At 47.1% G+C, this 13,650-nt stretch overlaps 1 protein-coding gene across 3 annotated transcripts in view; it reads left to right on the forward strand.

Moving 5' to 3' along the window:
- The window catches only part of FYCO1 (FYVE and coiled-coil domain autophagy adaptor 1), a 70,425-nt gene that overhangs the window by 18,278 nt on the left and 38,497 nt on the right, over nucleotides 1–13,650 (forward strand). For all 3 annotated transcript variants that reach the window (XM_017521882.2, XM_017521898.2, XM_017521890.2), the window contains 6 exons: nucleotides 1,788–1,894; nucleotides 3,978–4,121; nucleotides 7,469–7,559; nucleotides 8,516–10,939; nucleotides 12,115–12,207; nucleotides 12,783–12,901. In XM_017521882.2, the coding sequence (XP_017377371.1) occupies nucleotides 1,788–1,894; nucleotides 3,978–4,121; nucleotides 7,469–7,559; nucleotides 8,516–10,939; nucleotides 12,115–12,207; nucleotides 12,783–12,901 (2,978 nt within the window). The remainder of the gene's footprint in view (nucleotides 1–1,787; nucleotides 1,895–3,977; nucleotides 4,122–7,468; nucleotides 7,560–8,515; nucleotides 10,940–12,114; nucleotides 12,208–12,782; nucleotides 12,902–13,650) is intronic.

The raw sequence follows: 13,650 nt of genomic DNA on the forward strand, positions 1-13,650 counted from the left end.
TGAGTGCAGTGGCACAATCTCAGCATACTGCAACCTCCACCATCCAGGTTCAAGCGATTCCCCTGCCTCAGCCTCCCAAGTAGCTGGGACCACAGGTACCTGCCACCACTCCCAGCTAATTTTTTTTTTTTTTTGTAGAGACAGGGGTTTCACCAGGTTGGCCAGGTCTTGATCTCTCAACCTCGTGACCCATCTGCCTCGGCCTCCCAAAGTGCTGGGATTGCAGGTGTGAGCCACCACGCCCAGCCAGTACCTTTTTATTTTTAAAAACCATGTACTATGGTATCATTTCCTTGAGTCAGCAGTAAGAAGACATATAGCTCTGAGCTAAAAGGTGCTATGTACCAGGATGTTTACCCCATTGTGTTGGGAAATATTTAGCTCTGAACTAAAAGGTGCTATACACCAGGATGTTTACCCCCTTGAGTGTTTCCTGATGCAGTATAGTGTCAGAATTACAATCTGAATAGTATGGGGTATTGGAACCCTCTTTGGCAAACCACTGCTATCCCTTCCCACACCACATATACATACTTTAAATATTTCTGACTTTTGAAGGGGTGGGGAGGATATTGGTCCCAGCTTACCCTACCCAGAGCCAGACCCTGACAGAGCAGGTGCATGTGGTAGGTCAAGAGGTTTTGAATTCCTGCCTGCTTTCTTGAGCTTCTGGGCTGACCTATCAGGAATATGAATCCTAATTTGCAGACTTGTCCACGTGTCTTCTGTGGCTGTCCCCTTTATTCTATCTGCCTTGACCACTGTATGCTCCCAGCTGGCAGAGCCCTGCTTTGCAGACTCATGGCAGAGTCTTTGACCAACATATCCCATCTCCGTCACAACAAGCTTTTGAGTGGTGAATTTAAGCCTCAAAACAGTTCCAGTCACGTCTTCTCTTCCAAATTGGTTTTTAGGTATAGGCTCTATGGGGAGAGGTTTTGAAGGCAGGCCTGCACCTGGGCCTTCCTATGCCATCCATGCCAAACTTGTGAGACAGACCCATATCCATCTTGTCCTTAGCACAGTGTGATTGAGCTGCCTAGAGACACCCCTGGTCTCACTCTGGGCTCCTTCTGACTCCATGTAGTGATTTGGCATATCTGGAAAAGAGCAGGAAATCCAACCAGGAAAGCATTGGCAGACTTGTGGATGTTACTGATGGTTTCACGGAACACAGATGAGGCAGTTACATGGCCAGCAAGACTTTTTACAGGTCCCCTGCACTCACGCACGCACCTTCTGCACATGCATCGGCCAAGCCCTTTAGGCCCTTACCCTGCACCTCTTCCCCCAGTACCTTAAAAACAAAGCAGCATTAGCTGAGCTGAGACCATCTCTTCCTTCTCAAGCTAACTTCTGATGAGAGAAACCTTTCATTTACCTACCTCTAGGTTTTACTCTAAAATAGAACTGAGTTTTACTTGGTTTTCTGACTCCAAACCCAGAGATTCTGATAGAGCAGAGGAGAGAAAGTGACATTCCAATAGAATCCACAGATGTTTCCAAGCCTCTCGTTATTATATCTTCCTTGATAAGTTTGCTGGAGTCTGCAGATTATTCTTAGATGAAGGCCTGCAAGTAGTTCAAGCCACTTCAAGCCTTTCTCTCGATATAGCATTTGAATGCTAGTATCAAATGTGTTGTGTCCTTTGAAGGACAATGTATAGGGTAGAATTGGGTGACATTTTCTGCCATGTATCTGGTTTTCACAAGCCATTTATGAGACCAGGTCTGTATTTGGAGTTAGGCTAACAGCTCTTTGGCTTTATGTGATCTGCCTTTTCCAGCTCCGAACATCCTTGGGGAAAGGAAGAGCATTTATTCGCTACTCCTTGGTGCACCAGAGGTTGGCAGACACCTTACAGCAGTGCTTCATGAACGCCAAAGTGACCAGGTAAATACAGGACATGGCTGAGGTTTAGCACCATCCCATGCAGAAATGAACTGAAGTTCATTAATAATAATGATGATAATTTTTCAATAATAATACTGTAACAGCAGTGCTCATTTGTGTCCCCCGTGACACCTGCGGACTCCTTCCACATCTGTCATTGTCTTCCACCCCTCCTCCCAAAGTCCTTGACACATGTGGGCAGGTAGCACTGAGTTTTTATAGGTAAGTGAGGCTCGGCAGGGCTTAATGCTTTTCTCTAGGCCTCACTCGTTGCCCTCTTAACTCCTGATACCAGGCGTTTTCCCTGGTGGATGGCATGTCCTTGGTGCCAGCACTACTGGACAGGTAGTTTACAGCCTCAGCCTCTCAGCAGAATCACCTGTGGGGTTTTTAACACTACTGTGTCTGAGTCCTCACCTGGCATACCAAATGAACACCCACTGGGGTATCTGTACTCCCTGGAGACTGTGGTGGGCAGTCAGAACTGGGAGCCACTGCTGCAGAGCACAGGTCAGGTGAGTGGTCAGCCTTTGAGCAGGTAGTGCTGAAGCCTCAGCAGGGAAGATGGAAGGAGAGAGGCAGGGATTGAGTCTATAAAGGGGAGAATGGGTGTCAGCTTAGAAGCTGCAAATCAGGTACCAGTCAACTAAACTTCTTTGGGTTTTCCAGCATCTCTTGACTGGCCTCTTTCCGTTTGAATACTCCCTGGGAGTATTCAAAGAAATCGCTTTTGAATCTAAAAAAACTACAAAGGGAAAACCTTTTGTTTCATTATGTCACCTTAAAGATTGATTTGCACAGAGATGTACTTGTATTTCTCATGCATGTGACAGGCCTTGTGATTTGACATGAGTTCAAAAAGTTTGCATATTTGATTTGAAGGTTATTTTGTTTTAGATATTTGGTGAAGATGCATAAACAACTTAATCACAGTTCACAGACAATAATGTCTCACTTTTTTGCACAGGCGAGAGTGCAGTGGCACTATCATAGCACACTGTAACCTCAAGCTGCTGGGCTCAAGTGATCTTCTTACCTCAGCCTCCGAGTAGCTGGGACTATAGGCATTCACCACTGTGCCTGGCCAATTTTTTACTTCTTGTAGAGACAGGGTCTCACTATGTTGCCCAGCCTGGTCTCAAAATTCCTGGGCTCAAGTGAGCTCCCTGCCTAGGCCTCCCAAAGTGCTAGGATTACAGGTGTAAGCCACTATGCCCAGCCATCTTTTTCATTTTTGGGGGTGGGTGGCTAGTAGGGGGAAGAGGGTCTTACCCTGTCACACAGACGAGTACAGTGGCACGATTATGGCTCACTGTACCCTCTACCTCCTGGGATCAAGCAGTCCTCCTGCCTCAGGCTCTTGAGAAGCTGAGACTACAGGTGCATGCCACGATGCTCAGCTATTTTTTTATTTTTTTTGATAGAGATGGGATCTGTTGCCCACTCTGGCCTTGAACTCCTAGGCTCAAGCTGTCCTCCTGCCTCAGCTTCCCAAAGTGTTTGGATTACAGGCATGAGCAACCATGCTGAGACCCATATTTTAAAAATTCTTGTTACATTGCCTGAAATGAAACAACTGCTACCTCAAAATGCAGATAACATTTATTTTATTTTTTTTCTCACCCTGCCTTATGGTGCTGAAACATTTCTGAATAGTTTGTTCCTTGGCTCTTAAACTGGTATCTAAATTAGCAGTGAGTTTAGTGTCCCATATTTAGCTCTGAAAATGGAATAGAAGGTAATCTTTCAAAAAGGAAGTTTTCCTTCTCCTACAATAGCCCTTTCTTGGCAAGTAATTGACATTTAAGGTTTCCCATATCCTTTTTGAGAAGTAGATATGATATATATAATAAATGAATAAGAATCCAGATCATTACAGTAATTTCTTTGAAGAAGAGCAAGCTTATTTGAGAGTTAGGTGCTTCTACTGTGAAAGTGAAATTGGTTTGTGTGCCTGTGTCTTTTAATTTAGTAACCTGAGTTGGAATTCGATGAGGCAGAGCCACACTGCGAGGACTGATTAAATCACTCTTTCTTTATTGTTATTACTCTTATAATTGACATATCTTATGTTTTTCTGCAGTGACTGGTACTATGCAAGAAGCCCCTTTCTGCAGCCAAAGCTGAGCTCGGACATTGTGGGTCAACTCTATGAACTGACTGAGGTTCAATTTGACCTGGCATCGAGGGGCTATGACTTGGATGCTGCCTGGCCAACATTTGCCAGGTACTTTGAAGGATTGCTTGGTTTAAAAGACAGGGAAAGAGACATTTTGAAGTTTTGAAGATTGCCATCGGTCTACTCAAAGCAATTTTGCTTGCTCAGTAAATTACATAAAACTGTTCAACTCTTATACCAGCTCCTTTTACAGACTTTTTTGAATCATGACTAACAATAACATCTGAAGGCTCCAACCTTAAACCAATCTGATGGGCCAGGGCATGAGTCAGTGGAGATGCATATTGCAAAACCCAAGGCTTTAAATTTTGTTTAAGGCACTTGTTGTTATGGGCATTCGGGGAGGAGTGGCCTTTTCCCCTGCCTATTCTTACTGAGCATTACAAAAGCCTCCTAAGCAGTAGGAGAGGGAGTGGAAGCCACAGCTTGTCCACCTAAGTGTTGCAGGAAAGGTTGCTGCATTTTTGTTTCTTCTTTTTTTCTTTTTTGAGACCATCAAACCAGCCATATCTTACACCAATGCGGCACTCACATATCACCCTCACCAGAGTCCTTACATCAGCTCCAGGAAGGAAGTGTGAGGAATAGGCTCAGAGGATCAGGGGACTTGACAAAGTCACCCAGCTGGTGGGCAGCAGGCCTGGGACACCTGACGGGTTGAACTCAAGTCCAGCATTCTTTGTTTTGTTTTGTTTTCTGTTAATAAGGCTTTTAAAATTTAACATTTGTATTTTTTATTAGGCGACACTTCACATATAGAGAAAAGTAGTGAATATGTTAGTCACATGAAAACCACCAGGATTTAATAGCTTACATTTTGCCGTATTCAGATGTCCTTTTTTAATTTTTTGTAGAGATGGAGTCTTGCCATTTTTCCCAGGCTGGTTTGAATTCCTGGGCCCAAGCAGTCCTCCTATCTTGGCCTTCCAAACTGCTGGGGTTACAGGTGTGAGCCATCATGCCCGACCCAGATATTCTTTTTAAAACTTTTGCGTTTTGAAATCATTTCAGAATTATAGAAAAGTTGCAAAAATAGTACAAAGTACTCAAAGTACTCATCTGTCCTTCATCCTGATTCTGTAGTTATTGATATTTTACTATAATTGTTTATCTTTTTTCTATTTACATGTTGATTTATTTCCTAAGCCTTTTGAGAGTAAATTACAGACTTGATCCTCATTTCTCTTAAGTACTTAATTGTATATTTCCTAAAATCAAAGGACATCCTCTTCTATGACTCAGTACAGTTATTAAAATCAGAAAATTAACGTTGATACAATACTGCTATCTCATCTACAGACCTCATTCAAATTTTACAAATTATCTCAATAATGTCTCTCATAATCTAAGATCTAATCTCAGATCACATGTTAATTGTTAATTCATTAATTGCTAAGCCTCTTTAGTCCCCTTTAATTTGGAAGGGTTTTTCAGTCTTTGTCTTTCATAACATTGACATTTTTGAAAAATACAGGCCAGTTACTTTGTAAAATGTTCCTTAGTTTGAGTTTGTCTGATGTTTCCTCATTGTTGGATTTAGGTTAAGCATTTTTGGCAGGAATACCTCAGATGTTGTGTCCTTGTCAGCACGCTGTATCTGGAGGCACACAACGTTGATTTGCTAATGAAGTTAACCCTAGTCATCTGGGTAAGGCAGGACTTGGCAGGTTTCTTCAAAAGTTACTATTTCTCCCTTTGTAATGAATATGTATCTTATGGGAAGACACACTGAAATTACATTATTATCCTTTTTTCTCTTAAATCTGTCATGTATTAGTTTTAATACTATTTGATAATTCTTGCCTGAAGCAGTTACTACCATCATCATTACCAGAGTGATTTTCTAACTCCATTGTTCCTTTTACATTGTTAGTTGGCGTTCTTCTGTGAGGAATATCTTTTCCTTTTTCCCCATTTATTCATTTACACCAGTATTGACTCGTGGATTCTTATTTTATTCAATACAGTCCAGTACATTCTGTTACTGACATTATTTATTTTGAAGCTTAAATTATCCCATTTATCCAGTTATCCCAGTGGGAGCCCCTTCAGGCTGGCTCTTGTGGGGAGGTTTAGTTATGTCTGATACTTTTTTTAAGAAATAAAATATTATCGATCAGTTGCCATCCTTTCTCCTTTATTCCCCTTTCAGACGTAATCATGGCCCTGTAATCAGTGGCCCTGTAGTCATTCCCAAATCTTACGCTTTCACTATTACTTGGGTATTTGTAAATACTGTGTGTGTGTGTGTGTGTGTGTGTGTGTGTGTGTGTGTGTGTATGTGTGTATGTATATATATAATTTTACACATGTTGAATCATATGATATCTATTCTTTTGCAGCCTGCTGTTTTCATTCTGCATTGTTTTTGAGATTTTGTATCTGTTTATACATACATGGAGTTCTATAGGTATAGAATTGCGTTGGCAAACCACAGCCCACAGGGCCATGTGGAACACAGCTTTGCCCATTTATTCACCTATTGTCCATGGCTGCTTTTACACTAGCAGTGCCAGCTGAGTGATAGAGACCATATAGCCCACAAGACCAAAATATTTACTATCTGGCCCTTTTTTAAAAAAAGAATGCCAACCCATGGTGTAGAGAATTCTGCTGGGTGAATAAACCACATTATGTCTCTGTCCCTAGCAATGTAGAGTTGGTTTGGTTTCCCTTTTTCCAGTTACAGTGCTGCCAAGAGCATCCCCACCAGCTCCTTATGTACATATGTGACTGCCTTCAGGGAAGATACTACAAAGATCAATTGCTGGGTTGTGGAGACTAAGTTTGAAAACACAATAGTTTTAGATTGAGGAGATGATTCTGATGAAGTGAAAAATATGTTTAGTTTCCAGTGTTCCTGCTAAATGAGAGTTATCACACAAGCCTTTGTATTTCTAAACCAATGCCATCCAAAGGAACTTTCTGCAATGAGGGAAATGCTCTGTATCTGCACTGTCCGGCCTGGTTATGTGACCTAGAAGCAGGCCTCCCCCCTGTTGCTGTGTCATGCAGAGCGGCAGCTGGCCCCACAAGCACAGTGTGACTCTTACTTAGCAAACTGACTGCTGCTTGTTCCTCACTGGCCGACAGACTGAGGGAGGCACCAAAAGCCCAAGAAAAATTTAAACCAAAAATTGGAAAATACATGTTCACTTAATTCTTTTTTGGCAGTGGGAAGAAAGCCATGATAATAAAACTCTAGCCATGGAATTCGTCTGGTACAGACCAGTGTAGCTGTGCTCCTTGGTGGAATCTGTTGGGTTTGACTTCCTTACATTCTACCTGGGAAGGCAGTCCCCTACCACCATGTGGTTGCCTCGTGACCAGCAAGGGCTCCATGTGTGTATGTTTCCTGCTCTGAATACAGGTATATCTGTTTTGTGGCCCCACAGGAGGACGCTGGCCACTGGCTCTTCTGCTTACCTATGGAAACCCCCTAGCCGCAGCTCCAGCATGAGCAGTTTGATGAGCACCTACCTGCAGGTAAGGCCAGGAAGGCTGGGAATTATCTTACTGTAGTTTCTACCAGGGTATGTCCTTGCCCCTAGCAACTCAAGGGTGATGTTCTCAGACACCTGTTCTTCCAGCCACAGCTGGAAGAACCACTCAGTTATAGCCACTATTCCCTGGAGTCTGGGTTTTTCAACCAAATAGAATCTAGGCTCTCTTAAAATTAAATTCTCTTAAATGATTTTAAAGTATTTTTTTTAAAAAGCAGTTTAGCACCAAAGTGACAGAGTCAAATCTTGACTTTCACCTACCAGCTATGACCAAGGGGAAATTACTTGACCTTCAGCTCTCTCATCCACAGGATGGTGATAATAAAAATCACTCTAGCTCATAAATGAGGGAGTGCGTGTACGGTTCTTAAGCATATGTTAATTGCTTAAGGGCTTGACATATGTGAGGGCTCAGTCAATGTTAGTAGGTGGGACACTTTGTTAATTTTTTTAGAAATGTGAATATATCACAGCTGTATATAGTTCTATGGAAACTGATCAGCAATAAAAAAATTAAAACGATCAATATAAGGAACAATTAAACAAAAGATTAATCTTTTACCTTATTTTGTGGCTTAATCATGCTAGGAGTTACAGGTATGGGTATGGCACAATGAATAAACAACAGCTTAGATATAATTGAATTTTTCTCAGAGACAATGTCCATTAAGGGAATCAAGCTGAAGGGGGCTGGATGGGAAATGCAAGTCTGTATCTTAGTGGAGCTCACATGGGTGACTTCATGTCTTTGCAGTTTGCTGCCAAATGTGTGGTAGATGCTTTGAGCAAAGGGATTCTTCTAGTCTTTTGAATAGTTCTTTAGACTAACCTTAGGGCAGCTAATGCCTGTATTTTTACCTCTGCTCTCATTAAACTCTAAAGGTTTTCTGAGTAACCATGTAGCTTCAGCCACACATGTCTTTTGTGTTTTTCTCCCAGACTCAAGAGATGGCATCCAATTTTGACCTTAACAGTCCCCTAAACAATGAGGCATTGGAGGGCTTTGATGAAATGCGGCTAGAGCTGGACCAGTTGGAGGTGCGGGAAAAGCAGCTGCAGGAGCGCATGCAGCAGCTGGACAGAGAGAACCAGGAGCTGAGGGCAGCTGTCAGCCTGCAAGGGGAGCAACTGCAGACAGAGAGGGAGAGAGGGCGCACTGCAGCAGAGGACAATGTTCGCCTCACTTGCTTGGTGGCTGAGCTCCAGAAGCAGAGGGAGGTAACCCAGGCCACCCAGAACACTGTGAAGGAGCTACAGACGTGCCTGCAGGCCCTGGAGCTAGGAGCAGCAGAAAAGGAGGACTACCACACAGCCCTGCGGCAGCTGGAGTCCCTGCTGCAGCCCTTGGCACAGGAGCTTGAGGCCACACGGGATTCACTGGGCAAGAGGAACCAGCATTTAGCCAGCATCCCAGACTGGCTGGCTATGGCTCAGCAGAAGGCTGATGCGGCACCAGACACAAAGGGCCAGCAAGAACCCATTCCCAGTGATGCGGCTCGGGAGATCCAGGAGCTACAGGAGAAGCTTCGAGCCCTGGAAAGGGAGAGAACCAAGGTTGAAGAGGTCAACAGGCAGCAGAGTGCCCAGCTGGAGCAGCTGGCCAAGGAGCTGCAGCTGAAAGAGGACGCCCAGGCCAACCTGGAGCGCCTGGTGAAGGAGGTGGCCCCACTCCAGGAGGAGTTGTCTGGGAAGGGACAGGAGGCAGACCAGCTCTGGCGACGGCTGCAGGAGTTGCTGGCCCACTCGAGCGCCCGGGAGGAGGAGCTAGCAGAGTTGCGACGGGAGGAGAAACAGCGACAGGAGGAGAAGGAGCTGCTGGAGCAGGAGGTAACATCTCTGACCCGGCAGCTGCAGTTCCTGGAGACCCAGCTGGCACAGGTGAACCAACATGTGAGTGACCTGGAGGAACAGAAGAAGCAGCTCATCCAGGACAAAGACCGCCTCAGCCAGAAGGTGGGTGTGCTGGAGCGGCTTGCTGGGCAGCCCGGCCCAGAACTGCCAGTGGCAGATGAGAAGAATGAGACCCTGGTCCCTGTGAACTCCCCTCTGCAAGTGGCCTGTGGGAAGCCGGAGGAGGAGCAGAGGAGCCTGCAGGGGGCACAGTTAGACGATACCAAGGTGCAGGAGGGCAGCCAGGAGGCAGAGCTCCAGCAGGCCAACAGGGAGCTAGAGAAGGAGCTACAGAATGTGGTTGGGCGTAACCAGCTCCTGGAGGGCAAGCTGCAGGCCCTGCAGGCCGATTACCAGGCTTTGCAGCAGCGGGAAGCAGCCATCCAGGGCTCCTTGGCCTCCCTGGAGGCGGAGCAGGCCAGCATCCGGCACTTGGGCGAGCAGATGGAGGCAAGCTTGCTGGCTGTAAGGAAGGCCAAGAAGGCCATGAAAGCCCAGGTGGCAGAGAAGGAGGCCGCTCTGCAGAGCAAGGAGGGTGAGTGCCAGCAGCTGCGGGAGGAGGTGGAGCAGTGCCGGCAACTGGCAGAGGCCCGGCACAGAGAGTTTAGGGCTCTCGAGAGCCAGTGCCACCAGCAGACCCAGCTGATCGAGGTCCTCACAGCAGAGAAATGCCAGCAGGGAGTTAGCCCACTCCCCGACAGTGAAGCCCGTGAGCTGGCTGCGCAGCTGGCTGTGTCTCAGGCGCAGCTGGAAGTCCATCAGGGGGAGGCCCAGCGGCTGCAGGCTCAGGTGGTGGACCTGCAGGCTAAGATGCGGGCAGCTCTGGATGACCGGGACAAGGTGCAGAGCCAGCTGAGCATGGCTGAGGCAGTCCTGAGCGAGCACAAGACACTTGTGCAGCAGCTAAAGGAACAGAATGAAGCCCTCAACAGGGCCCATGTCCAGGAGCTGCTGCAGTGCTCAGAGCGTGAAGGGATGCTGCAGGAGGAGAGGGCCGGTGAGGCCCAGCAGAGGGAGGAGGAGCTGCGGGCCCTGCAGGAGGAGCTGTCCCAGGCCAAATGCAGCTCTGAGGAAGCACAGCTGGAGCACTCTGAGCTCCAGGAGCAGCTGCACCAGGCCAACACGGACACAGCCGAGCTAGGCATCCAGGTTTGTGCATTGACCATGGAAAAGGAACGGGTGGAGGAGGCACTGGCCCGTGCTGTCCAGGAGCTCCGGGATTCCAAAGAGGCAGCCTCAAGGGAGCGAGAGAGCCTGGAGCGCCAAGTAGCTGGGCTGCAGCAAGAGAAGGAGAGCTTGCAGGAGAAGCTGAAGGCGGCCAAGACAGCAGCCAGCTCACTGCCTGGCCTGCAGGCCCAGCTCGCCCAGGCCGAGCAGCGGGCCCAGAGCCTCCAGGATGCTGCACACCAGGAGCTTGACACCCTCAAGTTCCAGCTGAGTGCTGAAATCATGGACTACCAGAGCAGACTTAAGGTAATACTAGCTTCAACCACTTGAGCTCTACCCATCTCCCTGAGCAGGCCTGGTGGGTCCATGGAAGGATGATGCACCTTCAGCCATGAGGCAGGTGATGGCTGGAGAATGTACTGTGGATGCAGGCATACACCTCATGGTCCTGTCCTGCCATCACAACTCACAGTAGCATCTTTTTCTCTGAGGAAACACGTTAAGACAGAATATTGGGAGTGATGCCTTAGCCCAGAAGTCTAAACTCAAGACCATTGCAAACAAGATTAGCCCACACAGAAGTTTTTAAAATTAGTAGCCAACATTGAAAGAGCAGAGTGTTTACAAATACAGTTTGAGGGCTTCTTTTGAAACCTCAGAAGATCTGAAAGCCTGCGTCCTCACCCCACCCGCTCCCTGTGGCAGCTGAAGATAGTCAGCAGGAGCCTGAGGGTGGCTGCCCACTTTAAAGGAGGCACGCATCCTCTGGACTTTTCCTTACATTCGTTTCTGTACTTGCCCAGCTCCTCTGGGCATGTGAGTGTGAGAGCCCTGACTTAGCCTCCAAAACCCCTGCAGTGAGCCAGCAGTTCACAGCTGCTTACGTCCTGTCTCTGGGTTCTTAGTGAATAACCAACCCCATCAGGTGCTCTCCTGACAGCAGGTGCAGGGTAGGGAACCAACTCACTTAGTTTTACAAGGCCCTTGGAACAGACAAGTTAGTGAGATGAGCAGTTACTGTGTGCCTTTGATAGTGCGCAAAGATGAGGAGTTAAAGATGGTTACAAGTGAAGACAGGCAGAGTGGCCTGGGACTTTGATTTCTAGGGCTCGCCACTAATCTGCCTGCATCAAGGTCTGTGTACTCTCAGGCTACTCCTAATCGTCCTCTCTCAGGCAGCTCCACCACACCACCAGAGGTGTGCCTCCGCACCCAGTGCCACTCCACCCGTGAAACTCCTTGTGGCTCATAGCCAACTTTTTCCCTTGCAGAAATTAAGTTCTAAATTTGGGGACCAGGCTAAGTCTCTTTTCCTAGTAAGCTTGAAAGTGTTTCGTTATTAATAAGCCCAAGGCTCACTGAGGAGCCAGTTTGCCTGGAAAAAGAGAAAGGTAGCTTGGTTTTATCTGTTTAGGTGATGGGGCTGAGGGATCCTCAGAGCAAAGACCCTACCTTTATGATCTCTTTCCTGTCCTCTCTAGAATGCTGGCGAAGAGTGCAGGAACCTCAGAGGCCAGCTTGAGGAGCAAGGCCGGCAGCTGCAGGCTGCCGAGGAAGCTGTGGGGAAGCTGAAGGTAGGCCTTGGTGGTGTGGACCTGTCAGGGAGAGGACATCTGATGTGATTTTGACTGAACCATTTAAGAGGGCTCCCTGCATACCTCCAAATTCTTAGGCTGAAGCCATCCTCAGTTCACCTTTGTAGACACCCTCAGTTTGTACCTGACCCCCTCCATTCCCTGGACACCTGGCTGGAGCTGCCAAATACAGAAAGGAAATAAGTTGTCCGCTTTGGCTATCTCTATGGGTGATCGCCAGCCAGTGATTCTAAACTTGGCGGGCGCAGGGGTGGCACTGGTCCCACAGTCTTCAGAGCAGTGACTTGTTCAAGTGAATCCTGCTCCCTGCCACCCCTGCTTTTAACATCACCCTGGAAATTCTGGTACCTGCCACCTGCCAACTACCACAACTAGTTGCAGTTGAGACCCCACAGATATAGAGCAGAGGTTCTTGGCCTCTTGAACTTAATAGAAAACAACCCTCCATTTAGAAGTGACCCAGCCAGATGGGGTGGATGGCATACCAGTCACTTTATGGTACGTTGCATGGGCTTCTGCAAGCTGAGTGTCTCCTCCCTGTTGTCCTGTGCCAGGCCACCCAAGCAGACATGGGAGAGAAGCTGAGCTGCACCAGCAACCACCTTGCAGAGTGCCAGGCAGCCATGCTGAGGAAGGACCAGGAGGGGGCTGCCCTGCGTGAAGACCTAGAAAGGTTAGTCACAGTCCACCTACACGGCTGTCGGTAGCCTTCAGGGAAGGAGTGTTTGGTCCCGTCATTTAGAAAGTCAGTCACTCATACTAGGTTTAGGAAGTCCTTTTGCAAGAAAAGCCACAAACTCAGAAAGTGCTTATGCTCAGAAAGCGTGTGCCACAAAGAACCTGGCTGCCTGCCCATCAGAACCTATACATGGCTAAGGCACCTTTCTCCTAATTCGATTGTCTACTCTCTGGCATGTCGCAGTGCATACTTCAGTAACGGCAAGCTTTGGAAAAACTAAAATGAAATGAAAGTTAGATCATAAAAATGTAATTAGTTAACAGCATATATTTAAATAATGCTGAAAATGTGGCGGGCTCTGTTTTAAATATGTTGCATACATTAACCCAGTTAATCCTCCTAATGGTCCTGTGAGGAAAGAATTATCATTTATCCCCATTTTATGGATGAGGAAGATGAGTGTGCCAAGGACCAGGACCAGCCTGTCTTTGTGCAGACTCTCTGATGCCCTATCTGTGGAGAGCAGATCACTCTGCCACCCCAAGGCCTCCTTGACCCCCCTCATCATGAGGCTTGGGGCCACGTGGAGTTGTGAGCCTAAGTCCACCATGTGGTTATGGGACGCAGCTAGTTGAGCCAGGACCTGATTAAAAAAAGGTTTAGCAGGGAGGCAGAGTTGCTGGAATTGAATTGCATGTGTGCTACCAGCAAAGATAAGCACACCAAACTGTCCCAAGTCTCTA

The sequence above is a fragment of the Cebus imitator genome, unplaced genomic scaffold (assembly GCF_001604975.1).
Source record: "Cebus imitator isolate Cc_AM_T3 unplaced genomic scaffold, Cebus_imitator-1.0 Scaffold0, whole genome shotgun sequence".
In the NCBI taxonomy this organism is placed as follows: domain Eukaryota; kingdom Metazoa; phylum Chordata; class Mammalia; order Primates; family Cebidae; genus Cebus; species Cebus imitator.